At 50.7% G+C, this 26,431-nt stretch overlaps 13 protein-coding genes across 13 annotated transcripts; 7 read left to right on the top strand and 6 right to left on the bottom strand.

Moving 5' to 3' along the window:
* Positions 1-579: 579 nt before the first annotated feature.
* Positions 580-3,791, top strand: CC77DRAFT_649511 (heat shock protein). Its single transcript, XM_018532629.1, has 2 exons — positions 580-3,660; positions 3,727-3,791. Exon 1 carries the CDS (start codon positions 815-817, stop codon positions 3,575-3,577), a length of 2,763 nt encoding a protein of 920 aa, XP_018389573.1. The 5' UTR covers positions 580-814; the 3' UTR covers positions 3,578-3,660; positions 3,727-3,791.
* A 205-nt stretch (positions 3,792-3,996) lies between these two features.
* On the bottom strand, positions 3,997-4,995 carry CC77DRAFT_1017747 (ribosomal protein S8). Its single transcript, XM_018524471.1, has 2 exons — positions 4,634-4,995; positions 3,997-4,373 (listed from the first exon to the last, which is right to left on the bottom strand). The coding sequence occupies exons 1-2, from the start codon at positions 4,764-4,766 to the stop codon at positions 4,114-4,116; spliced, it is 393 nt and encodes a 130-aa protein (XP_018389572.1). The 5' UTR covers positions 4,767-4,995; the 3' UTR covers positions 3,997-4,113.
* Positions 4,996-5,395: 400 nt separating this feature from the next.
* On the top strand, positions 5,396-6,243 carry CC77DRAFT_1029022 (hypothetical protein; the record flags this gene model as incomplete). The annotated part of the gene is made up of 2 exons (XM_018526486.1): positions 5,396-5,994; positions 6,054-6,243. 2 exons carry the CDS (start codon positions 5,396-5,398, stop codon positions 6,241-6,243), a joined length of 789 nt encoding a protein of 262 aa, XP_018389571.1.
* Positions 6,244-7,433: 1,190 nt separating this feature from the next.
* On the top strand, positions 7,434-8,145 carry CC77DRAFT_1006330 (hypothetical protein; the record flags this gene model as incomplete). The annotated part of the gene is made up of 2 exons (XM_018523407.1): positions 7,434-7,688; positions 7,744-8,145. 2 exons carry the CDS (start codon positions 7,434-7,436, stop codon positions 8,143-8,145), a joined length of 657 nt encoding a protein of 218 aa, XP_018389570.1.
* Positions 8,146-9,186: 1,041 nt separating this feature from the next.
* CC77DRAFT_1029020 (hypothetical protein) lies at positions 9,187-10,134 on the top strand (the record flags this gene model as incomplete). The annotated part of the gene is made up of 1 exon (XM_018526485.1): positions 9,187-10,134. The coding sequence occupies one exon, from the start codon at positions 9,187-9,189 to the stop codon at positions 10,132-10,134; it is 948 nt and encodes a 315-aa protein (XP_018389569.1).
* A 298-nt stretch (positions 10,135-10,432) lies between these two features.
* CC77DRAFT_649410 (DNA repair and recombination protein RAD26) lies at positions 10,433-13,806 on the bottom strand. The gene has a single exon (XM_018532627.1). The coding sequence runs from the start codon at positions 13,407-13,409 to the stop codon at positions 10,731-10,733; it is 2,679 nt and encodes an 892-aa protein (XP_018389568.1). The 5' UTR covers positions 13,410-13,806; the 3' UTR covers positions 10,433-10,730.
* A 1,970-nt stretch (positions 13,807-15,776) lies between these two features.
* On the bottom strand, positions 15,777-16,458 carry CC77DRAFT_929601 (DUF1770-domain-containing protein; the record flags this gene model as incomplete). The annotated part of the gene is made up of 3 exons (XM_018534112.1): positions 15,777-15,815; positions 15,891-16,088; positions 16,144-16,458. The coding sequence occupies 3 exons, from the start codon at positions 16,456-16,458 to the stop codon at positions 15,777-15,779; spliced, it is 552 nt and encodes a 183-aa protein (XP_018389567.1).
* Positions 16,459-16,673: 215 nt separating this feature from the next.
* CC77DRAFT_1006327 (EF-hand) lies at positions 16,674-17,388 on the top strand (the record flags this gene model as incomplete). The annotated part of the gene is made up of 4 exons (XM_018523406.1): positions 16,674-16,725; positions 16,803-16,855; positions 16,911-17,207; positions 17,266-17,388. The coding sequence occupies 4 exons, from the start codon at positions 16,674-16,676 to the stop codon at positions 17,386-17,388; spliced, it is 525 nt and encodes a 174-aa protein (XP_018389566.1).
* A 277-nt stretch (positions 17,389-17,665) lies between these two features.
* CC77DRAFT_928397 (hypothetical protein) lies at positions 17,666-18,495 on the bottom strand (the record flags this gene model as incomplete). Its single annotated transcript, XM_018534049.1, has 2 exons — positions 17,666-18,198; positions 18,249-18,495. The coding sequence occupies 2 exons, from the start codon at positions 18,493-18,495 to the stop codon at positions 17,666-17,668; spliced, it is 780 nt and encodes a 259-aa protein (XP_018389565.1).
* Positions 18,496-19,548: 1,053 nt separating this feature from the next.
* CC77DRAFT_655944 (NAD(P)-binding protein) lies at positions 19,549-21,138 on the top strand. Its single transcript, XM_018532631.1, has 3 exons — positions 19,549-19,812; positions 19,866-20,451; positions 20,515-21,138. Exons 1-3 carry the CDS (start codon positions 19,708-19,710, stop codon positions 20,763-20,765), a joined length of 942 nt encoding a protein of 313 aa, XP_018389564.1. The 5' UTR covers positions 19,549-19,707; the 3' UTR covers positions 20,766-21,138.
* On the top strand, positions 21,139-23,001 carry CC77DRAFT_655232 (putative GPI anchored dioxygenase). Its single transcript, XM_018532630.1, has 2 exons — positions 21,139-21,772; positions 21,834-23,001. Exons 1-2 carry the CDS (start codon positions 21,511-21,513, stop codon positions 22,751-22,753), a joined length of 1,182 nt encoding a protein of 393 aa, XP_018389563.1. The 5' UTR covers positions 21,139-21,510; the 3' UTR covers positions 22,754-23,001.
* CC77DRAFT_1058631 (MFS general substrate transporter) lies at positions 22,949-24,423 on the bottom strand (the record flags this gene model as incomplete). Its single annotated transcript, XM_018528149.1, has 3 exons — positions 22,949-23,825; positions 23,890-24,214; positions 24,267-24,423. 3 exons carry the CDS (start codon positions 24,421-24,423, stop codon positions 22,949-22,951), a joined length of 1,359 nt encoding a protein of 452 aa, XP_018389562.1.
* Positions 24,424-25,023: 600 nt separating this feature from the next.
* CC77DRAFT_1017741 (hypothetical protein) lies at positions 25,024-26,229 on the bottom strand. The gene has a single exon (XM_018524470.1). It carries the CDS (start codon positions 25,934-25,936, stop codon positions 25,382-25,384), a length of 555 nt encoding a protein of 184 aa, XP_018389561.1. The 5' UTR covers positions 25,937-26,229; the 3' UTR covers positions 25,024-25,381.
* Between the last annotated feature and the right edge of the window lie 202 nt (positions 26,230-26,431).

Genomic DNA, 26,431 nt, shown 5'->3' with positions numbered 1-26,431 from the left:
AAATTAGTTACTCGGACCGTGCACGTCTGTAGTCTTGTAGACTGTAGATGCATTAATGGCAATGTTCACGCTCATCGCATGACGGTGTGTAAGATGCGACATGAGAAGAAGTGTCGGGACGATGCGTTGGGTAAAAGGCAGACGTGAGGCGCAGGTGTTTCCGGTGAGGATGACTTTGAATACAATGATCAAGCGCTATCTTCAGCAGATGACAACAAACGTGGAGAGGGTATTCAATGTCTGACGTGTCGGTGATGTCTTGGGCTATGAGCTTTCGCATCGAAGGCCGAATTTCCAGGGATGAGGAGTCATATCCCGCCACGCTCTTCATAGACCCACCCATGTCTCAAGTGAATCATCTTGAGATGTGATGATTGTAGGCCGAACAACGTTGGGTATACATCTCGTGGTGATCTGATGTGGCACCGGTTGGGCCGACGCGACTGACCCAGACCAGATCGGGTAAGGCGTGGTAGAAGTGACGTAACCGTGATTGGCGGGCAACTTTGCCTGACCGGAAACCTGTACGAAGCTCCAGAAGCTTCTACCGACAGGGCAGAAACCACGACTAGCTTCGAGATATGACGAGAAATCACACGATGCCACTGAGTGCTTCCTGACTCTTCGCGAACAACTGCGTACAATTGTCTTTAACGTATATAAATCCCTCGAGTCTTTGTGTAACACCTCTTTTGATCTTCAGAGATACCCAACACCAATACATCGCATACACGAATCCTGAGCACAAGCTCACGACACACGCTATTTCCTCTGGCTTCGGGCCATATACAAGACATAATAGCCACGAATCAAGATGACTTCATTTGACGCATACACCGACCGCGCCGCGAAAGCTCTAGCAGACAGCTTCGACCTAGCTAAGGGCTATGCGCACTCACAACTCACACCCCTCCACCTCGCCGTATCGCTTATAGATCCGCCCAAAGATCTAGCGAACCAGGTCGATGTCCCACCGCCGCCGCTATTCAAGCAAGTCCTCGAACGCGCGAATGGCGACCCCCAACTCTTCGAGCGCAACCTGAAGAAGGCTATGGTACGGTTACCAAGCCAAGACCCTCCACCAGAGCGTACCTCACCTTCACCTGCTATGGCCAAGGTGCTTCGCGCTGCAGAAGACTTGAGCAAAACACAGAAAGATAGCTTCATTGCCGTCGACCACCTCATCCAGTCTCTTTGCCAGGATGCTCAATTACAACGAATCCTTGCCGAGTCGAACGTTCCGAACGTAAAGCAAATCGACAATGCCATCCAAGCACTTCGAGGCACAAAGCGGGTAGACTCCAAGACGGCTGATGCCGAAGAGGAGAACGAGAACTTGAAGAAGTTTACCATCGATATGACAGCAATGGCACGGGAGGGCAAGATCGACCCTGTCATTGGTCGAGAAGACGAAACACGCAGAGTCATCCGCATCTTGACTCGACGAACCAAAAACAACCCAGTCCTCATCGGAGAGCCTGGTGTTGGTAAGACTACAGTTGTCGAGGGTCTTGCCCGCCGCATTGTCGATGCGGATGTACCTGCCAACCTCGCAGCCTGCAAACTACTGTCTCTCGATGTCGGTGCATTAGTTGCTGGCAGCAAGTACCGTGGAGAGTTTGAAGACCGCATGAAGGGTGTCCTGAAGGAGATTGAGGAGTCAAAGGAGATGATAGTATTGTTCGTTGACGAAATCCATCTTCTCATGGGCGCTGGCTCTTCCGGAGAGGGAGGCATGGACGCTGCCAACTTGCTGAAGCCCATGCTGGCTCGTGGACAGCTTCACTGCATCGGTGCGACCACCCTGGGCGAGTATCGAAAGTACATTGAGAAGGACGCTGCGTTCGAGCGTCGTTTCCAACAGGTTCTCGTCAAAGAACCATCGATCCCCGAGACTATTTCTATTCTTCGTGGTCTCAAGGAGCGCTACGAAACTCATCACGGTGTCACCATCATGGACGGTGCTATTGTTGCATCCGCTACTCTTGCTGCCCGCTACCTCACTCAACGCCGACTGCCTGATTCTGCCGTCGACCTGATCGATGAAGCTGCGGCAGCCGTCCGTGTCACAAGAGAATCGCAACCCGAAGCGCTTGATAATCTCGAGCGACGCCACCGACAACTACAAATCGAGATTCACGCGCTTTCCCGAGAGAAGGATGAGGCATCTCAGGTCCGTCTGAAGGAGGCGCGAGCGGAAGCTGCCAATATTGAAGAAGAGCTTAAGCCGCTCCGTGAGATGTACGAACGTGAGAAGGGTCGTAGCAAGGACATTCAAGAGCAAAAGCTCAAGCTCGAAGGTCTCAAGACGAAGCTTGCTGAAGCCGAGCGTATGCGCGACATTCAGACTGCTTCAGACCTCAAGTACTACGCCATTCCTGATGTCGAGCAACGCATCAGCGAGCTGGAGCGGGACAAGGCCCGCGCCGATGCTGAGATGTGGGCCCACCAGGCAAGTGGAGGTGGTGAGGCTCTCATGAGCGACTCTGTCGGTCCAGATCAGATCAACGAGATCGTCGCTCGCTGGACGGGTATCCCTGTCACACGGCTGAAGACCACAGAGAAGGACAAGCTACTCAACATGGAGCGTCATCTCCAAGAAGTTGTTGTTGGCCAGAGGGAGGCTGTCGTTTCCGTCTCCAACGCCATCCGACTACAGCGCTCCGGTCTGGCCAACCCCAACCAACCGCCCAGTTTCTTGTTCTGCGGTCCTTCTGGTACTGGTAAGACACTTCTTACAAAGGCTCTGGCAGAGTTTTTGTTCGACGATGCAAAGGCCATGATTCGATTCGACATGTCCGAGTACCAAGAGCGACACTCCCTTAGCAGGATGATTGGTGCACCACCTGGCTACGTCGGACACGATGCAGGAGGTCAACTTACCGAGGCTCTTCGTCGCAAGCCCTTCTCTATCCTCCTGTTTGATGAGGTTGAGAAGGCTGCCAAAGAAGTACTCACTGTCCTTCTTCAACTCATGGACGACGGTCGTATTACCGACGGCCAAGGCAGAGTCGTTGATGCAAAGAACTGCATCGTCGTTATGACATCCAACTTGGGTGCTGAACACTTGTCTCGACCAAACGCACCCGACGGCAAGATTGACCCCACCACCAAGGAGATGGTCATGGGCGCGTTGCGCAACTGGTTCCTCCCTGAGTTCCTGAACCGTATTTCTTCCATTGTCATCTTCAACCGTCTTACCAAGCGCGAAATCCGGAAGATTGTCGATGTGAGGTTGGGCGAGATCCAGAAGCGACTCAACCAGAACGGCCGCAATGTACGCATCGAGATGACGCCAGAGGTACGGGATTACCTTGGCTCGGCAGGTTACTCACCAGCCTATGGTGCCAGACCACTTGCACGACTCATCGAGAAGGAGGTCCTTAACCGTCTTGCTGTGCTCATTCTTCGCGGTTCTATCAAAGAGGGTGAGACAGCTAGGGTTGTGCTGGATGACGGACACATCTTGGTACTACCCAACCATACCGACAGCGAGGACGACTCGGAAATGTACGATGAGTCCGATGCTGTGGCCGAACTGGATGACGCTGATGGAGACATGGATCTTTACGACTAGAGGAATTCAGTGAAACTGGGGAAGGATATTAAGTGAATTTCAGCATAGGCGTTTAGGAAGTTTTTTTTTCATGGGGAACATATGTATGCTCCGATAGAGGCATCATGATGGGATTACGAGTTACGGCTGATGATTGCTCATAAAAGTAGAAGCACGGGCTGGCGTTTTCTGGATAGCATACTTGATGTTTTTATCTTGTACATGGTTAATGAAATCAATAGTCTGAATCATTCAGGATGGACATGCGATACTGAGTGATGATCATTACTCTACTAATAGCTCAATTTCGAATGGGGATTTTGATATCTTGCATATGTAGTATCATTGGGACTCATTATAAGAAAACAGCGAAAGGTGCAAATCATATTTCACAAGGACAACTCATATCGCATGCACCGTTGTCAGAGTTGTAGCGATCCCAGTCATGAACTTTTGTCATTTCTTCGTTTAACGTTCCATGATGGACTACTTGGCCAAACATATGCTTGCCCAAGTCCGGGTATATTGCATCCCACTCCACCACAAATTCGAGTAATCTAGTAGAAGAAACCAAGGATCTTTCCGGCAACGTGCTTCCTGCGGGCCTCCTCGTGGTCCATGATACCGGCAGAGGTGGTGAGGACGATGTAACCGAATTGACGCGAGGGGAGTAGCTTGACAACCCACTTCTCCATGTCGCGGAGCTGGACGTTGTAGCGGGGAGAGATGACACCGGTCTTGTTGATGCGGCCGTTGAGCTGGATGACGATCTTGCCGTTGCGGTGGTCGTCGACCTCCTCGAACTCGCCAATGTAGCCTGAATAACGATATCAGTGAATGTTGCGGCGAAATAAACATCAGACGTCATGAAAGGGATCCGAAGACGTGTAAGTTCTCCGCAGTTAATATATCGGACACTTAAAGCTCATTGATCGTGGGGAGTCGAGATCAGTGAGTAGTTATCAGCCCGAAGAGGTGATGTAGGTTTACTAGCGGAGAACATTGGGCGGCATTGCACACGTCTTCAGGCAGGGTGGATTGCGCGTGCGACGAATGTAAGTACAAAGATGAACATACCGTGACGCTGCATGACAGTAAGGAACTTGACGATGACCTTGGAAGAAGGACGGATCATGACTTGGCGCTTGCCAGCCTTCTCGGCGTTGTTGATGGCGTTGAGCGCATCGTTGAGGACGGAAGTCTTGACCATTTTGACGGTGTTATCGGGAGATTCTCTGTGGCGGAGGCGACTGAGGTATCTGCGCGTGGGTGGTTAGCCTCCAGATGCCAGAGCATGGAGAGTGCCCTTGCATGAGGGTTCTTCAGCTCTTGTCGAAGAGGAGAGGCAGTGTCGCCTTCATCCTTGCGGACGACGGCGAGTGCATCTCCTGGCTCTGAAGGGCACTCGGGTCAAAGACATACCTCGTGTGATTGCGGTGGGCGGTAAGGAAGATGGGAGATCGCGAAAAGTTCGAGTTTGGCGAAAATTGGTGTCGTGGTCCGTGTGCTCGCTAATGGACATGGACTTGGCAGCAGCGACGGACCCTTGCACACGCTCCACGCTCCCAGGCTGCCACACTTCAACACCTGCCAGTCCTCACATCACTTTGCTGTCGCGATATAGACCGACGATGTCTTCTCCGCCGAGGAAAGCCCATGTCTTGGGCGCATGGCTTGATCCTAGCTAACATTTCAGCACTATCGCGCCTTCACGTGCACTCGCGATCGCTAACCGTCTTAGTCATGACGTAGCGGCAGTCACTTTGCCTCCGACCATCTCCCACGAGCCCAAGTCTAGAATCTGTCAGTATACACCAAAGTCTGCTATACTATATCACCATGTCTGAGGCATGCTGTACCTGCGCTGCCCTCCTGTCGTCGATACCTCCAACATACGATGAGAAGACCGAAAAACCGTCACAGTTCGAGCGTAGACTTGACTGCTGTGACCGTGCCATATGCGCCAGATGCTTGACGGACAATCCGAGATTCCAGAACTACTGTCCATATTGCCAGATATCGACGGGACCATCGGCACTACCAACACATGGCCTACGCGATCCTCCTACGTATTCGCCACCAGACGAGCAGCAAGCCGGCGACGAACTACCGCCATACTCAGCACACAACGCGCTACAACCGCCGCTTGAAAAGACGAACTCAGATGCTGAAAACGCGCCTGATGTCCTACACTTTGTTGATCAGAACAACGACTCGATCTTGTCACTATCGCTTCGATACGGTGTACCCGCCGATGCTTTGCGCCGAACGAATAACTTATATGCAGACCATCTGCTGGCGGCGCGTAGAACGGTCCTTATACCTGGAGAGTTCTACAAAGGTGGGGTCAGTCTTAGTCCGAGGCCACTAGAGGGAGAGGAAGAAGAGATCAAGAAGACAAAGCTACGGAAGTTCATGGTTAGATGCAAGGTCGCCGAGTAAGCGCTACAACCTTTCAATTCATCGTAAAGATACAGAAACTGACCTTCCGTGACAGGTACGATGTTGCTCTTCTCTACCTTGAACAAGCCGATTATAACCTCGAGCACGCAATCACAGCGTACAAGGCCGACGAAGAATGGGAGAAGGAACATTCCCTAGAGGCTGCGAAAAAGGGCAAGGCGAAGGACACACAAAGTTCTGGGCGGCGGAAGTGGGGCTTTGGGGGTCTCACTGGTCAACTATGAAAGCGCGTACGAGCCATTCCTCCGGTCATGGGCGTTTTGTACCACTGCGACATACTTTAGCTTGATCAGGAATACCCTAGCCAGCGGCTACATATGTATTATTTCGCATTGACTGGTAGCAGGATTGCCAGGAAATGAGGGTTGTAAATTCCTCTACTCCAACAGTACTGTCAAGTTCTATATAACAAAGCACGCTTCTCATCTATCGTTGCCGTATCCAAGTGCACTTGGCCATCTACTCTTCCCATCAGTCTATCCGAATATTCACCAAGCTTACCGTCTAAATTGAACTGCTATTTTTGCTGGTTGTGAAATCTCATGTTCTTACCTGCTTGAGAAGCTCACAGCCAATCATAGCGCGAAAGCACCATAAACTCGTAAGCGCCTATACACCCCGCGAATCAACATCTGCACCTGAACTCTCGAAGCGCCCGCACCGCATTCGCGTTTCACACTTTAGTGACCCTGCATTCAGGTCACTCTGTACCCTCATTCGACGGCATGAAAGCGCACTACAGCCGCTCATGCTCTGACTTTGCCATGTTTCGTTACCAGTGGAACCACAGGCAAGCCACAGAGTCTGACGCACGGTACGATCGGCAACCTCACTGATTGAGTGGAGAGGTCACAGACCACAGTGAACGGTATGGGCTGCTAAATGTACATATGCGGCAATGCGGCAATACGATATGCTGGTTAATATCACTATTCTAAGACTGGTCTGCAGCTTACGCGCTGCGAATAACAATACACCACCACCGCCAACCCAGCAGTCCGGCGCTGCTAACCCAAGTTCCACCGATAGTCGCAGCGGCAAGACAGATTACCGTTCTTTCTTTGCTCTTGTTCGTCTATTTCGAGACGCGAACTGAAGACGGCTGCAGGGGGTTGCACGATGTGTTCTGTAGGCTTGAAACCCGAATTGCGACCAAGTCGTTTTAAAGGCATGTGCCACCCCCAGAGTTGTTTCCCATCATCCCAGGCAAAGGTTCTCTCAAAGCCTCAGGTTATATCAGGCCCTCTGTGCTTGCTTATTCTTTCGTTATCTCGTTATTCGTCCTTCATTTCAAGAAAGAGAGGTGCTCCTGGTTGACACCAATTCAACGACCCAATTCTTATACCCTCATACCTTACGCTTTGCGTTTGTATAATACAACAAGGAATACCTTTGAAGCAAGACTACGATCAAGATGAAGATCAACCCCGCTCCTTTCCACCTGGCACAGGCCATCATCACAGGTCTCGTCGTCGTCTTCAGCATATGTATTCTTGGCACTTCGGCATACACTCTGGATGTCTTCAACAGGCAACATCTCACGAACCCTTGGTGGGCACCGATGTGGCCTCAGCATTTCGACGTTCAGGGTACCAAAGCACTCATCGCGTCGTCCGTCGTGACACTGGTTCTCTGTGGTGCATTCTTGATCGCATCATTTGTGCCTCAGGTAAGCAACAACCTTAACATAATTGTGTGTAGGGATGCATACTGACAAGCACCAGCTTGCCCTTCGCCAGAAGTACACTCTCCGCGCCCTCCTTTCCCTCGCCACTCTCCTTCCTACTCTTCTCCTTACTCTGATTACGACGATCTGGGCACACATGCTCAACAACAACGCTCCGGAAGTTGATACCATCCAAACCTGGACCTGCAAGATGCAGAACTCGCAACCGCTTGCTCAGGATTTGCCGGGCGATATCGCTATGCCGGCTGGCATGGGAAACGGAGACTTCAAGACGCTTTGTGGAGCCAGCAAGTTCGCGCTTATTGGCACGCTCATTGTATTCTTGCTTGTAGGCGCAAGCATGGCTGTTACGGTTATCACTTGGATGGCGGATAAGTGGGCAGCAAGGCAACAAAGGAAGGAAGTTGAGATGGGCAACATTCCTGTGCCTACATCGTAAAGGCGAGGCCGATGTAAGACAGGATGATGAAAGAAGCAAACAAGCGCTTGATGGGACGTGGCAAGTCGAGAGATTTGATGCATTTGGGTTATGGATCTCTATCAGCAAGCGTGTCCTAACAGGGAAGGCGTACCGGTGTAATGGTTTCTATACGTGACTATGAACAAGGGTGTTCCTTTCAATGTACTATTAGGCAAATGGAGGCCACTTTCTCCGTCCAATTCGCATCTTCGTCATAGTTCGGACTGAATGATGCATTGTGCACCGGTGTGGCGGGGAATTGGGTCCAGATCAGGATCGGCAGATCCAATAGACGATCGCCCTGGAGTTGAGTAGAGGGTGCGTAAGCTTGCGTGAACGGGAATAAGGCATGCCGGTATCCAGAACGTAATCACGCTGAGCCGTATGTATGGCGCTGTTTGATTCTGGGAAGATGGCAATGCTTGCTGAGGAAAGCTGTCTGGAAAGTTGGACGAGGCAGCATGCAGGTGTTGTTGCGGAGCAACGAGGGCAAGCGCGACAAGCAAATGTCTTTGTACCACCAAGACATTGATCATGAGACACTGTATGTAGCGGTTTCAGCACAATGTTGGGGACGACGCTGCATCTCAGACAATCGACAGCTTACAGAGTGAGCGATGCGCAGTGGGGGAACGCGTGAATAAGCCGGTCAACGATCATCGTTTGGCTCTCTTGGTTCGGCCTGTCGCGTCACGACTCCTCATCCACATCAACTGCCGTCATCCGGCCAGGCCTTCGAGCATTTCTGACCCTCTTGCTTTTTCCCGCCTTCAGTTATTTCCATCGGCTCTGAATCAGAAAACGAAACCTACCCGCCGTTCCTCGTCGAGCATCTAAATTGATCACCCGTCCTGTCATCCCGGATCCTTGTTCGTCTTCAGCCCCCAAAGGCTCGAGCGTGCATTGAAGCGGCATCAGAAAGATCCCCTCTCCACCGCAGCGAGACTGCATAATTCTGCCTTTCTCTGCCTGCCAACCTCGCCCCCCTTCTCTCGCACACTTACCCACTTGACACCCGCTATGCAAGCTCGCCACGCGCCGGCAGAAGAACACCGCAGCAAGAGGAAGTTCCAACCCAGCATTACAAGCTATTTTGAGGTGCGGGACGATTTCGAGGATAACGACGATCTGCGGGGCCTAGATCCGATTACCCGACCGCGACGCCAAACCACGCGAGGCGCTGCACAACATCAGCAGCAACAGCAGCAGCAGCACAGGGAGAGACTCGCTCCCGACATCCCAGGACAGGTGCAAGCAGGCTTGCTGAGCGTCGGAATGAGAGTCAGAAAGAGTGTGCCGGAAGGCTACAAGACGCACAAGGTCTCCGAACTGTCCTCGGTTCAGAACACCATGTCGAGACCCACATTGGCCGTCAAGCCGCCACGAGAAGCTGTGCCAGACCAAGTTCAACACCAGCGAGAACTGCTGCCGTTTTGCGGTCTGCACAAGATTGGAGGCTTTGCTGAACAGCCTACAACAAACCCACATCTCTACAACACGACCGCCACTCTATCACCACCCAATTACTTCCCTCTTCCTGCCGAAACCTTCACCCAGCCATTCTCCTCGACAGCCTCCACCGACAGTGGCTGCTCCACCACGTCGCAACGCCCACACAACCCCTCGAAACGCTCATGGCAAGACGAAGACGAAGTCAGGCCATTGGACACTAGCTTCTTCTTCGGCTCATCCTCGACAAAGGGCATGGGTATGGGTGTTGAGGTCGACGAGGTGCCTGTCAGCCCGCTGAGCGAGACTCCGCCTCCAGGACTGAATATGCTGCCGCCGGTGAGGCAGTTCGCGCAACCCAAATCGAGAAGAGCAGTACAAAGGACAATTAGCGACGATGACATCGATATGGATTTTGTGAATGCATCGCACATCGAGGGTAGGCTTAGCGCAGGCTGCGGAAGTGATTTTGAAGAGGCGGATTTTCTGTCCAACGAGGTGGATATGGGTGGTATATGAACTCTAGTGGTCATTTCCTACTCTTTCGTCGTTTCAACGTTGTCAGCTCTTTTGCTCTTCGCTTCTTGTTTATACTTTCCTATTGGTTGGTTATCCGCACGCTCGTCGCTCTTGTTATGGATGGCGTGGAATGGTGTTCATGGAAAAGGTTATAATGTCGGCGCGTATACCCGGTTCTCTCTTGTTTTCAAAGGTTTCCAATCAACCCATCCTATATGCTGTTCTGCATAATCTTAAATCGACTTTTTTGTCACATGTTACCACATAGTCATTGGGCCTAGCTTCCTCCGTCGTCTGTGATATCGACCGTCCACGTTCGTCCTTGTCTACTCATTACCACCGATCTAGCCACTCCCGGTGTGATCATACCAACTCACTTGTGTTAGCAGAGAGAAAGAACTCCATTGTGCCTTTCACTTTAACATGTAGAATATTCAAAGCGAGTTTAAAATTGGATAGCTGTCTCTCAATCGTAACGACACGAAAAGCTGTTGGAGGCTAAGAGTGCTGAGTGGGCTATCTAGAACCAGAACTCCGACGCTATGCATGTAAAAGTCTTGAATCTTTCTTTCTCTCATACCATGTATATGATGCATCTAAGACGTCGACTTCGTTAACAGGAAGCCGACATTGCATTCCGATTCTTTTAGGACGTCGAGGAATACGTCGTCATCCACCGCCACCGCCATGTCATCAACGACCCCTGCTTCTTCGTTCCCTCCTTGCTCATCCGTCACCGTTTCTTTGAGTATCTTGGTGTCAATATGTCGGTATTCCATCAACATTCTGAGCTTGGGAAGTTTCGCCGCGCGCCTAGCCTTGATCTTCGCTTCCTGTTCCTCAATGTTGACCTGGCTTGCTTTTGTAAGGGTTGGGTAGGGATCTCCTTCTGGGTCATCGGTATTGTCTTCGGCAGCCACGTCCTGTTCCTCGGCTTTGATTTCCGGTGAGCCCTTACAGTCACACGTACAACCGAGTATGTCGTGTGTCTGGCAACCTTCACGCTCGTCTAGCCGGAAAAGGTCGCGAAGTTCTTCCTGCGAAAAAGAGGATGCAGAGGCTTTGTTGTCCACAACAGCATTTGCAAGGCCCATCTTCATAACTTGGCGCTGATAAATCTTCTCATCTAGGCCGCCTTGAATGAGGAGTCTATATACCTTACACGGTAGTTTCTGGCCGTCACGATGGATACGCGCCATAGCCTGCAGATCTGTAGCGGGATTCCAGTCGATATCAAACAGCACGATGCGCGATGCACCAATAAGATTAAGACCCACACCACCAGATTTGGCAGATAGAAGGAAGGCGAACGATGCGGTTTTCGGAGTCTTGTTGAATTTCTCCACAAGAGCCTGGCGTTTGGAAGCTGGGGTACTACCATCCAGACGGAGGAAAGTGTACGATAACGAAACAAGAAGTCGTTCGATCATGTCCAGTGTGGTAGTATAGTTCGAAACGATGACGATCTTCTCTTCTGTGGTAGTATAGATTCGGTGAATCAGGCTGTCAAGCAGTCGCAGCTTCGCGCTTGAAGCACTTGAGCTGAGAATCTTACTCGGTATAAGAGGGAGAAGCGACTGTAGCATTTCCGATGGCGTGTCATCATTATCCTTTGATGATTTGAGCAAAGAAGGGCTGTTGCAGACCTTCTTTAGCACATTGATGAGTTGTAGTGCAATATCCGTACTTCCTAGTGCAATTCTGAATGTCGGCGAATTCAGTATTGCGCGATATGCCTCTGCCTGCCCTTTAGTCGGCCTGCAGAAAACAATGTGCTCAGTCTTGGGTGGAAGGTACTTGGAAAGCACCTCTGCTGTCCGTCGGATCATGAATTGACTGGTGAGAGATACGAGCTCCTTCCATTGTGCCTCTCCTTTTTCGAGCTCTGATTCACACGCCCCTGGCTGACGGCTGCGCATGATGGGCACTTCGAATGAACGCTTGAAAGCCGTTCGTTGCCCGAGTAGTCCAGGGTTGACAAAGTCAATTGCGGTGTAAAACTCACCCAAGTCGTTCTGTAAAGGCGTTCCTGACAGTATGATCCGCCGCTCAGTATTGAGAGACTGGATTGCAAGCATTGCTTTGTTGTTAGCGGTTTTCAACCTATGGCCCTCATCTGCAATCACGATATCGACACCACTACCCTTCTTCAGCTCATCTTGTACGATACGCAACATCTCGTATCCGACGATCATGATGTTATAAGCTTTGCCCATTGTGAAGTTGGTGATCTTGTTGTTCTTTCCGTCTAGCACAAATACACCAACTCTCTCGTTGCCTAGCCATTTTCGAAACTCGCGCTTCCAATTGTCGACCAGGCCAGCCGGGCATACAATGAGGGCCTTGGTAATTACTGGTGAGGTATCGTATATCGGATTTTGTTTCATCAGCGTCCAGAGCAAGGTTATGGTCTGCAATGTCTTGCCCAAACCCATCTCATCAGCCATGATGGCTCCTTCGCCCTCGCATCGCATGCCCATGACACATTCGTATAAAAACTGCACACCCTCGCGTTGATGTTCGCGAAGGTGCTTGCTGAGGACTGGGTCGACGACAACGTCAACAATCTGCTTTCCGGTCGGACAGGACTTGGGCCGCTTCATGACTAGAGCATTGGGCGCGTGAGGGTCGTGACGTGGCTGTGGAATCGATGGATTTCGTTGAGGCATGACGGTATTTGACAAGAGAGGGGCCTTGAATTGTTGCTTGCGCTGGGCCGATGGCTTGTAATCTGGTACATTCGCCCCATTACCAGCAGCGTTATTTTTCTTGCTTGCTTTCTTCTTTTCCGATGAGAGAGGCTTGTATCCCGATTCGGTGTGCTTCGTTTGAGCTACAGGCGCAGCTGCAGCATTGCCTGGCAATGTGCGCCTAGCGAGGTAGTCCGCCTTGTCGATGGGGCCTTCAATTTCAATCTCCTTGCCACCAACGGACAGCGCCGAGCCTGGAAGTAGCGGCCGGCTGCATACTCCCTTGCCCAGCTCTTTTCCCGTCTCGCTATCCGTGAGCGTGGCATAACCACCTGTCACAGCGAGCACTCCATCGCCATCCCACGTCTTGTTCTTCTTAGTTGTGTATTTCCGCCATAATACTGTGTAGTAGTTTCCGTCGAGACCCGGGGGCAGGAACTGTGCTGGCGCGGGATTATTGAGCGTGTTGAGAGGTTGACGACTGCCAGAGGAAAGCGCGTTGGACAAGATTCTCCGTTTCTTGCTCGGTGGCTCGCCATTCTCTGATCGAGGGCGAGCGAGGGTAAGCGGCCTGAAAGGCTTCATCTGTTCGATTGTTGGATGTGGGGTAGCATGTCGTCAAGCCGGATGCTTTGGGGTCGATGATGAAGTCTTGGGAGGCGACGCGCCACAACGCTAAAGCGCGTAGTCACGTGGCGTCGGTATTACCCTAGTTCCCGGAGTGGTAAGTACTCTCTAAACACTTATAGGTTCAGATCGTCGGTATGCCGCTTTGAAAGACCAGTCAAAGCCTTTTATTCTAGTAGCATTATCATCGTTCCATAAGAAAAGATGTGTACTATGCATATCTACGTCTCGACAAGTTGTACCCAAGATCAAAACAATCCTACAAGTGTGTACTATTATTTCTCTATCCCAGCTTCCACATGTGTTACCGTACATACCTTGAATGCACACTCTGTGATAATAGATACATTGAAATAAAAAGTTACTGGGCAAGAGCTCGTCCTACATTCTGATAACGACGCCGCGACATGATAGACGCACGCTCTAAGATCGAAACACCTAGTTGCACTTTTTCAAAAACCTTCTATAACTACTATAGTTACTTCCTAAGGATGCTTACTCCAACATCCAGTCTAAACACTCCCAAATCTTTTTGCTTTGGATGGTCCCATGATCTAAGCCATCATATGCCCTAAAGTCAATGTTGCGCTTGTAGCGATTAGCAATCTCTGCAGTCTTTCTCGCTGCGTCGTATGATACATTGGTGTCTATGGTCCCATGATACCATCTTATAGGATTGGCATCCATGTTTTCCAAGTCAAATCTAGATGTTGGTGTGCGCAGTCAGTACAGAACTCCTATGCAATTCTTATGGTGACATCACTAACCCCCACGGTCGTACTTTGAGTCTGAGATCATTGTTGTATCCCTCATGACCTTGCCTTGCCGCCTCTTGTCAGTTCAAACGAGCGCGCAGAATTTTTGTCTCGTTACCTTTGGCACTCACAACGTCTCTGTGGAGGAAGTAGTTGAAATTACCGCCGGATGAATACAGGAAAGACGCTCTGCCTCTGAGCCATAACGTCAGTCTCGTTCTCAAAGATAGTCCCGTGCTTGCAAAGTCGGGATGATTACAGCCGCACATGATAGATGTCTTGCTCAGCCTGCTTTTTGGGAAATGGAATGTTGCCCCTAACGCATATGGTCCTCCACCACTCACACCATAGACCTTGAACTCTTGAATGCCATGGTAATCGAACAAATGCTCGACATCTTGCATGAAGCCTAAGATCCCTCTACCGTGAAGCGTAGAATGGCCATAGCCCGGACGGTCAATGGCAATGATGCGGACGCCATGGGTTTCAGCATAACCATGTATAGTTGCCACCCCTAGTCGGCTACCAGGAGTGCCATGAAATATGACCCAGCATTGTCCTACCTCTTTCAAACGACCAAGTCTTGCGTAACTCAGCTGAGCTCCTGAGGGCAGCCTGATTATCTGGCTGTCTCTGGGCCAAACCAAATCGTCTAGGACCGTGTTGTGAAAACCGCTCTGACAACGTTCCTTCGTGCTTCTCGGATCAGAGCGGCTGGAAATAGAAGGTCGAACGACAAGGTCAACTTTCTTCGCTATGGATGGTATAATGCGAGGGTGTGCTGCTTTGATAGGAGACTTGTTTGAATTGTTCGTGCGCAACTTGGACTTGGAGGTTGGTGTTGGTAGGCGCGCAGCGCTTGTTCCGCGTGTTAAATTTGTCTCGGGATTTTCCCCCGCGGCTGATGCTTGTCGGGGTTGCATACAGCATCCTCGAAATATGTTGTGATTTGGATTGCATCGAGGTTGGGTCGCCATCGCCCGCCCCATGCGGGCGAGAGCATTCCCGAAACTTGTCCTCATTGTTGTAGTAAGTCGACCACTCCGCACGTTACTCGATCAACGTTAGCCAACGGGAACATCAAAACGACCACGTCAAAGAGCTTGCGAGAACCAGATCTGGAGAATGTATTGAGGTTGTTGTTGAGTACGACCGCGTATGCAAGGAGAGCTGTGCCACATGTACGACTAGTCCCGGCGCACCAAGCGTACAAACACCACATTGTTAGCTTCCGCGGAGTAGTATCACTAATCGACCGAACCACGTAACGTAGCAAATATCCGCAGTCGTAATAGGCTTATCATGTGACGGTATGAGCTGAAGGGTAGAACAGATACATGCAGTCAACTGGAAGAACTGCCCTTGCTGCAATCCTATTGTGACAATCGATGAATGCCTAGACGCGAATAAGGCGACTGAGACACATTAGTAGGACGGTTCTGATGATCAGCATAAACTGAGAAGGCCAGGTGCGGTGTTTGAAGTGACCTCACAACCATCAAAGGGTCTGCCCTACTCCATGACATTCAGACGCAGATATGGGCATATCAAATGCTATGAATCGTGGCACTCAATCTTGAGCCGCACTTGAGAATTCTCCCTCATAGTACTAGGCGACTGTTAGCGAATAGTCCACATTCCAGAAGTGCATTCGGCGCCAGACTTTCAAGAAGGCCACACTTACCTCCGTTACGTTCTTTGCCAACTTGGTGTCCCTCAACTTGGACTTTGCGTTTGGTATGGACCAATTGTTGACTCCCCACCACCATCTCCGTATCCGCGCACCAACGCCGTGTCCACTGAACTTGGCCGAACGGTTCCAATGTCGCCAGCCATTGAGTACGAGAGTCCACATCACGCCTTGGGCGAAGCACATTATGACCTGTGCTAAAGGTTAGCGGAGGATTGCCCGGTTTTGGGCCTTGTTGCAGCCGTACCTGATCCCGCAGTGTGATCCATAACACGCCCTGCCACCCCTCTGCTTGCTCGATACTCTTCAGATAACTTTGTTCAAACCGCAGGTCTGGCAGTGGGGGCATCGTCTTCTGTCGCGGTACCGGGTCTAGCACACTGACTGGAATCTCATCTTCGCCGACTTCCGAGCTGTCGGGGTCTGGGTGTTCATTGAGGGTGACGGGCTGCTTCTTGGATGCGGCCGTCGATGGGTTCGCGTCGTGCCGTACGGATGGGTGTCGGTTGATGGATGCGCCTTGAAGCACGGAACCAATCTCGGTGGGGATATCCGACTCCATCGTGTCTGCTGTCTTGCTACGTCGCGAAGCTCGACAGGAGTGTTGGAGGCAGCAGATGCGCCCGAGTGAATGTACAGTCTTGGCGATTGACGTCGGGGAACGGTGCCTGCCTTTAGCGCAGCTGGACCCTAGCGGCGGCGACCAAGCAGCCCCACGACATTGAGCCACGCCAACATCCTCCACCACGCAATTCTTACCCCAGACCGACCGCCGAAATGGGTAACCAACAGTCCGGGCTGCTCGACAACATAGCCTCCGGGTCCAACTGTACGTAGGCGGCCAGAGCAAAGGCGTGCTCGACAGAGCGCTGGCGGGGCTGAGAAATGCTTGCTAACAGCACATAGTCGACCGCGAGGAGGTTGACCGCCTAAGGAAGCGGTTTATGAAGCTGGACAAGGTGCGCGACCAAGGACGTGTAGGGCTTCTGGACCGCTTGGCTAATTCCAGCCCAGGACAACTCTGGCACCATTGAGCGCGACGAGTTCCTAGCCCTCCCCCAGATCTCTTCCAACCCTCTCGCAACACGCATGATCGCCATCTTCGACGAGGACGGTGGCGGCGACGTCGACTTCCAGGAGTTCGTTTCTGGTCTCTCGGCTTTCAGCAGCAAGGGAAACAAGGAGGAGAAGCTGCGCTTTGCATTCCGCGTATACGACATTGACCGCGACGGCTACATCAGCAACGGCGAGCTCTTCATAGTACTGAAGATGATGGTTGGAAGCAACTTGAAGGACCAGCAGCTGCAACAGGTACGTACAATGAGGCGAGCTGGTAGCTGCACAGCGCACGAGTCTAACGTGCACGTAGATCGTCGACAAGACCATTATGGAGGCCGACCTAGACCGCGACGGCAAGATCAGCTTCGAGGAGTTCACCAAGATGGTTGAGAACACCGACGTCTCTATGAGCATGACCCTCGATCAGTTCTAAGCGCTTTCTCTGTTACAAACGCAACGGCATCCCCAGGCACGAGGGTTTCCTTGGCGAGGCGTTCATGGTGTTGCGGGCACACTCGGGAACGGGCTCGACAGTATTTGATATTCTTCAATCCAAACCCCGGAATCTTCGGTCACCCATGTTGCACAAATTTGGATATTGACGCGAGTTACGAATCTCTGTACTACTGATTGCATGCACAGGACACCGATCTTGCCATCGTAGCACGCATCTCTTTATTCTACCACAGAGGGATCCATCTTGTTCAGTTCTACAGAAACCTCTTTCCGATGTATCCCCTATCAAACCCCAAACCAAAAACGGGCATTCCACATGCCGCATATATTACAATGAAAAAGTGGATGCCAGCTGCGACACAGAGTCCAGCTCCCTCCCAACTCCCGGCTTGAATCGTCACTTCGCCCTCTCCATCACCAACCGCATGATGTCCTAGCAAAATTCCTATCTCATGCAACGCCTTCGCACTAGACATGGCACACAATGCTCCAGCAACCCCAAGCGCTGCACTGACCCCTAAAAGGAATTTGGAAATCTTTTCGTTACGGCCGCCTCGTTCGCGAAAGATGAAATAATATATCAGAGACACAAGGTAGAGGGATGAAGCGAGTGCAGGGAGAGGATATAGAGCGGATTTCTGGAGAGTCAGCGCAGAAGAAAGGACGGGATGCTCCATCGGTATGCTGGAAAGGCCCGGTGGTGTGTCACCTGGGAAGCATTCTAACGGTGCAGGAATCTGTCTGTCGTTTGGCATTGTGGCATTTGGCGGGAAGGATGCGCAGATACCTGTGGTATGTCAGCCACTCTCAAATCAATGTTGGCGGCAATGTCCACACTCAGAGGGCCAAACCAAGGCAAAGACGTATCAAAATACCCTATCCTCACTTCGACTGGTAGCTGACCAGCAGTCCCGTTCTGCGATATCATGACCCAATACAGATTTTCGATTCCCACGCCCTTGCTTATGCAGCCCAGGAGGATGAAGAGATAAATGATGAGAGAGACAAAGGTAAAAAGGCAGACGAAGAAGGTCTTGTTGAGGATCCTGTCCTTCAAGAAGGCTGTCAGGAGAAATGGCAGCATGTTGACTGTGGTGGAGATCCGTGTTTGTCGAAATGAGGTATGAGGACTCGATGACCTCCCGAACCTGGGATGCTAGACTGATACGAGTAAGTGGAAGCTGACCATGTTGGTTAGTATTTATGGATAATGCGGATACAGATTTCACAGTGACAATTCAATTTCAGGAGATCAACATGAACTTCTGGTAGTGACATCGTCGGTTCGAATGATGTGTAAGAAGGGACATTAAAGCAACAAATGGTTCCCAAAAATCGATGGCAGACCTGCTCCTCGAAACAATTGATGGCCGTGGCGCACTGCACTTGAATGGCAATCGATTCTGCAGTATGTAATATCGCGTGCGCGCGTCATAGGCTTTTTTCTTCACTCTGCTTTCGCATTGATCGTGTTTAGTACACCCTGATCAGATGTTTTTCGGTTTAACACGCGCAGCTTGTGAGGTATGATTGATGGAGCTTTCCAGCAGCTCTAAGGCATTGACGGAGTCCCAGCAACATAGGGAACTGTTCAGGATATGACAAATCCACAGGTCTTAAGAAGACTTGTACGTATCATGAGCAGCGTTGGCGTGAAGGATCGCGCTGCAGGAAGCATGGCAGTTTGTCATCAATACGCAAATTCGGGAAGTAACTGGAAAAAAGTACTTGGCTGAACGCCTGAAGAGCACCCGCCGACTCAGCCTAAGTTGACGGTACAAACATCGGCGATCCGCGGACTCCGGTTCTACACAGTAGACTACGCCTGCATACAGCTAGCAAGATGTACCCAACGCGTCCTGAAGCTGACACTCCTATTTTGCGCACTTTCAGAATGTCCGTATGTCCGTCATGGTACCGCAATACAATCATCAGGACTTGGGTCAACCATTCCATAGTTTGTAGAGCTGATGTCATGTATTACAGCTGAGGCGCCAAGTCCTTACGCCCCGCTTCCATCCCCATGCCGACGAAGGGCGCAGCTTCCATCAACGTCTAGGATCAACTTCGTGCCGCCGCGCCAAGATACTTGGAGGCTGATTTACAACACGCGTAGTACAGCGATGGAGCTTCCGACCGGGTTTTGTCCACTAGCTGACCATATAAGTCAAGCTGTGAAGTGCTTAGACGGCCATAAATCACTTCACTTCTGTTCAATTGACATCGTCAATCACCGCTTCTTCTCGTAGATCACAACAAGTCATCTCCATTGCACGTATCCGATCAATCCCCAGACATGGTCACTGTAGCAATCGCTGGAGGTACCGGTGGCGTGGGCCGAACAATCGTTGAAGAACTTGTTGGTCAAGATAAACACGAAATTCTGATCTTGAGCCGAAAGGTACAAATACAGGAATTTGCCAACCCTGAAGAAGAGTTGCTAACAAAGTCTAGGCTAACAAGATACCAGGACTTGAGTCCGTACGAGTAATCGAAGCAGACTACGAAGATGTAGCGTCTGTCAAAGAGTCTCTCAAGAAACACAATGTCGACGTTGTTATATCTGCGTTGGCGCTTTTCACTGAAGAAAGCGCGAAAGCTCAGATGAATCTCATCCAAGCAGCAATCGATTCTGGCTCAGTAAAGCGCTTTATGCCCAGCGAGTACGGGGTCAACTACTCACACCCAGGAGTCCTCGAATTTCACCCAGCAGCGAAATGGTGGTTGGATGCTGCCGATCTACTCCGCAGCTCTCATCTCGACTTCACACGTGTCATGTTCGGCTGGTTTTCAGATTACTTTGGCATGCCGCATTGCAAGAGTAATATGAAGCCTTTTAAATATGCCCTTGATTTCGACAACCGGAAAGCGGCACTCCCAGGCGACGGCAAGGCGTCAGTCACGTTCTTGCATTCCACAGATGTTGCGAAGTATATTGCTGCTTTATTGGACGAGGAGAAGAGATGGCCTGAGTTCAGCGCTTTTGCTAGCGACAAGTTGACGTGGAACAAAGTCGTGGAAACTGCGGAGAGAGTAACTGGTAAGTCATCTTTGGCAACCATATCATGGATATTTAGAGCAAAGCTGACAACTGGAATCATAGGCGAAAAGTGGGAAGTCACCTATGATCCCATCGATAAGCTAGAGCAGGGTCAAGCGACACTGTTCGAGCAACCTGAGGGCTCTTATGGACTTCCCGAAGATGCTACTCGAAGCATGATGGCTGAGTTTGGTGTCATGGCCGTCAAAGGCATTATGGATATCACAGGAGAGGGACTGAGGAACGATGTCTTCCCGGAGGTACATCCGATCACAGTAGAGGCTTTGATGCAAAAGGCCTGGGGAAGCAGATGATAGTAGCACTGTAATATGAGCTGAGGCGTGGTCAATATAAAATCATGGACGCGCAAAGGATTAATCGTGTTGTTTGGTGCATGACTCGAAACCTAAGCACCAACAAGAACTTTTGACGAAGCTTGCGACGACTGGTATACGCACATCTTCATGACCACACTAGCAGCGGCCAATAAAACAGTTTTGATTACACCTAGTTCGAGTCTCTTCCGACGCTAACTTCGGCGCTTCCCGCCTGGGCGCGGTCCTTGCGCCAAATTGTCCGCCCGCTCGTTTCAACGCTCCTAAGCGTACGTATGCAGCCAGGCCAACTTCACATAGACAAAATCGCATTGTACAACATGACGCATGACACTAGTACGATTGAGTCTACAATGCTGCGTTCCAGGCCTGTCAACCTGGTGGCGAAGCTACACCATGTGGGTTAAGCCCTTCAACACGTCCACGTTGGGAAACCTCGAAAAGCTTTTCTGGGCTATGGCGAGGCTTAGGGCCTTTGAACGCCGCGTCATGTATCGTGACGAAGCTTTCCTACTCGTAACGAGGCGTTTATGGTAAGTATCTCCAAAAGGAAAGGACAGCAGGACAGAAGAAAGGAATGTATAAAGGCAGTGAGGTTCAAATCGACATATTGCTTTCTATCATCACCATTTGACGTCTTATATCGGCTGCACAAGATTCTTTGCCTTCAAATTCATCGCTTTACACTATTTACCTGATCTTTTTCTGGAACTGACATTCCAACATGGTTAACATCGCCTCCATCCTCGCCGGTGCTGCTGCAGCCACATCCTTTATCAGCACTGTAGCTGCTCATCCTGGCGAGAAGCATGATCACGTCAAGATCAAGCGTGAGATTGACGTTCGTGGTCTGCGTGCAGCAGCAGCAAAACGCTCCTTGGCCGAATGTCAAGACACTCTCAAGCACCGCAGCTTGATGCGTCGTGCGGAGGCACGTCGTGCAAACACCTTGGATGCTCTTCGCGAAAAGCGTGGTATTACTGCGAGTACGTCCTTCGTCAATAGCACCCTCATTTACCCATGGACGTTGCTGACATTGACCCACAGAGTCCAAAAAGTACCGTCGCGACCTGGCCCTCCTCCAGGAGTTCGAGAACGTCAATCACAATATGACGGGTGTGATGAGTTACACACCCAACACTCTCGCCAGTGACATTTTCGCTGCAAACACCTCCTGCATCCTCTCTCCTGAAGTCACCGACGGCCCCTATTATGTCACTGGCGAGATGATCCGCAAGAACGTTGTCGAGAACCAAAAGGGCATCGATCTCTATCTTGAAGTCCAATATGTCGACGTAAGCACCTGTGAGCCTGTGCCGCAGCTTTACGTCGACGTATGGAACTGCAACTCTACCGGCTACTACAGCGGTGTCGAGTCCGGCCAAGGCGGTCTTAATACTACTTTCCTGCGCGGAGTTCAAGAGACTGATGCGGATGGTGTTGTAGCCTTTGAGACTCTGTTCCCAGGTCACTACGAGGGTCGTGCAACACACACGCACCTCCTCGTCAAGACTAATGTGACCGTTCGCTCCAATGGTACCACCGGCTCCGATGGTGCCGTAACTCATATTGGTCAGCTCTTCTGGCCTGAAGACCTCAAATCCGCTGTCGAAGCTACGGAGCCTTATGTTTCCAACACCCAGGCATATACTACCAACGATGAGGATATGTGGTCTATCGTCCAGACAGATAATGACTTCGACCCCTTCCCGGAGTACGTGTATCTTGGGGATGACGTGGAAGATGGCTTGATGGCATGGATACAGATCGGCATCAACTCTACAGCTGATTATACTGACGATGAGTACTATGCTGTTGCTGCGGACTATCAAGCGGGTGGAGGAGTTGCGAATGAGAATGCTATGGATATGGGTGGTGAAGGCGGTGCGGGGGGTAACGGAACTATGCCGAGCGGAGCTATGCCTTCTGGCGCTATCCCCTCGGGCACAGCTCCGACAAGTTTGTAGGCCTTCTTGTACGATAGCTCATGGCTGATAAGACGTTTGCCCTCATAGCAGGAAGTATTTAGAGCAGCCGATACGCTGCACAACGAGCTCCTCTACTAAATCAACTATGTTATCTGCGTTACCCGTCTTCTCTGATCGCCTTTCTGAAGCTATTTATCCCCAGCGATACCTTTCTTGCAAATGTGGTGGTTGCTTTTACTTTCGCCGAAAGGCCAGTCCTAGACCACCAAAAGACAATGAAAGACCGGTGAATATGATAAGGGGGCCGTAAGTCGTCCCATATCCCAAGCGTCCTACCGACGTCGTACTTCCAGCCTGGATGAGAGGCACACTGACAAGCCCACCCGCTACGTATCCGATACCCCTGGCACCATTGAGTAAACCGTACAGCACCCCACTATCCACGGCTTCGTTCCTTCGCGCTGCGTCGTTCTCTATGTCGTTTATGACTCCTCCCCAGGTTGCGCTGTAACCACTAGCGAAGAAGCCAAAGGTGATGGCAAACAACACTAGTAACGGTATGCCCCCTTGCGCGGCTAATCCCCAGAACAGAAATGCAGACAGAGCAGAGCTGACTGCAGACATTACGGTAACAGTCGGGGCAGAGAGGTGGAAGTATTTGTTGTCGCTCAAAAAGCCAAAGAAGGTGGAGGAGCAGATGCCGGGTATATTGATCAGAGTGATGAGGAGTGCTGAGAAGGTGTGGGACAGGTGGGAGACGTTGCGTGCATACTCGCTGATGTAAGTTTGCGGAATACCGTAACCAGCGCTCTGCAGCAGAGTTGCGATACTATAGACCCAGAAAGTCTGATGTTTGAGGAAGTGCCAGGGAATTTTGCGCCCACGAGTAGTGCTTGTGTCGAGGCTCGAACGCGGTGGCTTTATCATTGAAACGGAAAGAACGGCAGTTCCGAATGTGATAGCGGCCCATACAATCAAGGTAGTTCGAAAACCGTAGCGATCGAGGAGTCCTCGGAAGATAAACGGACAAACTGATCCTACAATGTTTTTCGTGGAAAGACAGATGCCGTAGGCTACAGCTCGATTGCAAATTCGATTCTGAGTGTTAAACCTAGATATTGGTGTACGAAGTCAGTGTATGCTTCGCAAGCAGTTCGTACAAAGATTTGACCAACCATTCGCCGAGGGATAGTGTAGTCGGGCTATAGACGAGTGCGCAACCCAATGCTGCTAGTACTCCCTGTGTCGCGACGAGATGCCAAACATGTCTACTAAATGACGATAAGATAAAGGCGGTGCATGCGAGTAGAGCACCCAAGATAGCTGCGCTCTGGCGATAACGGGCCCAGCGTTTGGTGAACAAAGCAAACAATAAAGGCATGGACAGGTACATGACGCCGTTGGATGTCGTGCCGATGATACCGGTAAGTTTGCGATCACCTTCCAGTGTCCAATTATCGAAGTAATATTCTTGAAGAACGCCATAGCTCATGGCGAAGCCTATACATGTGAGATAACTTTTACCTGAAACCAAATATTCCAGGTATCATACCCCATATCGGTAGCTGCGATAACGCAGAACCTACAAGAGCGAACACTCTGTTCCTGTCCAGACTTCTCTGTCTCACGTTCTGCTCAGCATTATCGCCTGTATTCAACTGCTGTGGCTCGCGAAGAGATATGTCGTCGCCACTCCCGTTGCTTGTCATTATTGAATAACCGACTGGGTTTAATGATTTAGTCTTTGTCGTTTCTCAATCTTTGTCGTTTCTCACAAACATAAGTTTGGATGATAGAGTTAGGGCAGGGCCAATGCTTGATATTGCACGAGTGCCTCACAGGAACAAGCGGCACGGCAATTAAGCAGACTGTTAGTCATGATAAAGCGAATGACGGGATGACGATCGTTACCAAAAGAGCGTAGCTCATGATGTCATTCACAGAACAACACTAGTGGCACGCCCTTTGAGCAAAGATCGAGCATGGCAATGCCAATCAACAGTGAAGAGGCCTGCGATATACTTGATGCTCGAGAATCCTGAAGTCGCTGCTTTCTAAGCCTTACATCTTTCTTTTACTGCAAATCCCTCCACACTTGAAATGAGAAAATTGTAGAAGATCATAGATTATATTGTTTCTACTTAATATGTTGTTATCCTTTCCTCATCATTATGGAACGTAGGAGTAAAAGGGCAGAGTTTCAGTCATTTTGCCTGAAGGTCGCTAGTTCTAGTAAGGTAGGAGTCTGGTCGATTTTGTGCACCGCGAGAGAGGGGTGAGTTGACTGTTCCAGGAGTTACTTGTGGTAGTTAATGTGTCTAAAGATGTAGATGGATCTTTACACTGGTCCGAAAGATTCATATATGGTTAAAACTTATTCCGTCTTGCTCAGCTCGAGCGCCAGCCTTCTGTTCGTGCCGCTGGGTTCCTTGTCTCTAGCTGTTGCTCATTAGACCTCGTGTATCTCTGACCCGATTCAAAACCTGACACTGACCTTGATCCTCCTGGACATGTCGTATGCGGAGGGTATACGTCTTCGTACAATATTCCAGTGGTGACGGGAGTCACGATAGCCTCTTGAAGAGCGCTCGCGACCTCAAGCAACAATCAGTGGAGGGGTTATCGCATGAAATTCTGAACCGAAGGTCCAGAGGGAAGGGTAGACCTTCACCCTTCTTCCATCTCTACCACGCCATAGATATGAGGCGATTTGTCTCTCCTATTTGCCTCCAACCATTCAGTGATCATCTCCCAATCTGCTTCCAAGTCATCTTCGGCAAGTGAGAGGGGGCAGGCTTCCTCGTCTGGCATGTTCTTATCATTCTTCAGTTGTATTGTGATGGTAGCTCGGTCGAGTATGCTCTTGCGCTGCTTTGCGGCCTGTTGTTGGAAGGCTTTATAGAAAGCATCGCAATGTGCGTTCAGATCCAGCCATACGTTGAAAGTGGTCACGTCCCATGAGATACTCAATCTGATTCTACCAGCGTTTTTGTTGGGATCGGCGTCTTGGACAGGGCTTGCTGCAGCGATGTTTGGTCGAAGAGGCTGTGGGTGCTCAATGTGCGAGCCCAGAACCGTAGGGGCTGGTGAAGGCTGTTGACTTTGTACTGCTGTTCCATATGTCCGCTGTCGAGAGATCAAGGGCTCTACCAAATGATGTGGATGGTATTGCTCGTTTTGAGGATGAACGGGGCTTGCGCGAGCGGATCCGCCGTGAGTCATTGCTGAACGGTGAAACGATACGGAAGGTGGTGTTGGTGCTGGAGGACGCATGTCCTGCCTGTATTCTTGGTGAAGTGGGTTCTGTCGAGCTTGCGATTCAGGAACAATGGTAGGCTGATAGTCTGGTCGAAGGGCGCATCTAATCAGCCAAAGGATCTTCCTTGACCATAGTGAATATGTATATACGCACCTGGAATGCCTTCACCAGAGTCCTCGCAACCAAGAAGAAGGTCCGTGTCAAGTGCTTCTTGTGGCACTACATAGAATATGGTGTTGTGCGTAGAGTCGGACCGTGGTCGGCGCCAGGTCAGCTCTATTGAGCAAGAGGTTGGTACTAGGTCGAATCCTGCGGCTGTGCGACTAGGCACATATACTTCGTTAAAGTCTGGTTGAACTAATGTGCACATGGTATCAAGACCGCGTTTTTGGACGACGTCTCCACGTATCACACTGTATCTCGTCTGCGCAAGTCTCATACGGACCAGGTGCTCCTCA

The sequence above is a fragment of the Alternaria alternata genome, assembly GCF_001642055.1.
Source record: "Alternaria alternata strain SRC1lrK2f unplaced genomic scaffold CC77scaffold_4, whole genome shotgun sequence".
Classification (NCBI taxonomy): domain Eukaryota; kingdom Fungi; phylum Ascomycota; class Dothideomycetes; order Pleosporales; family Pleosporaceae; genus Alternaria; species Alternaria alternata.
This window is presented reverse-complemented; position numbering and strand designations above follow the sequence as displayed.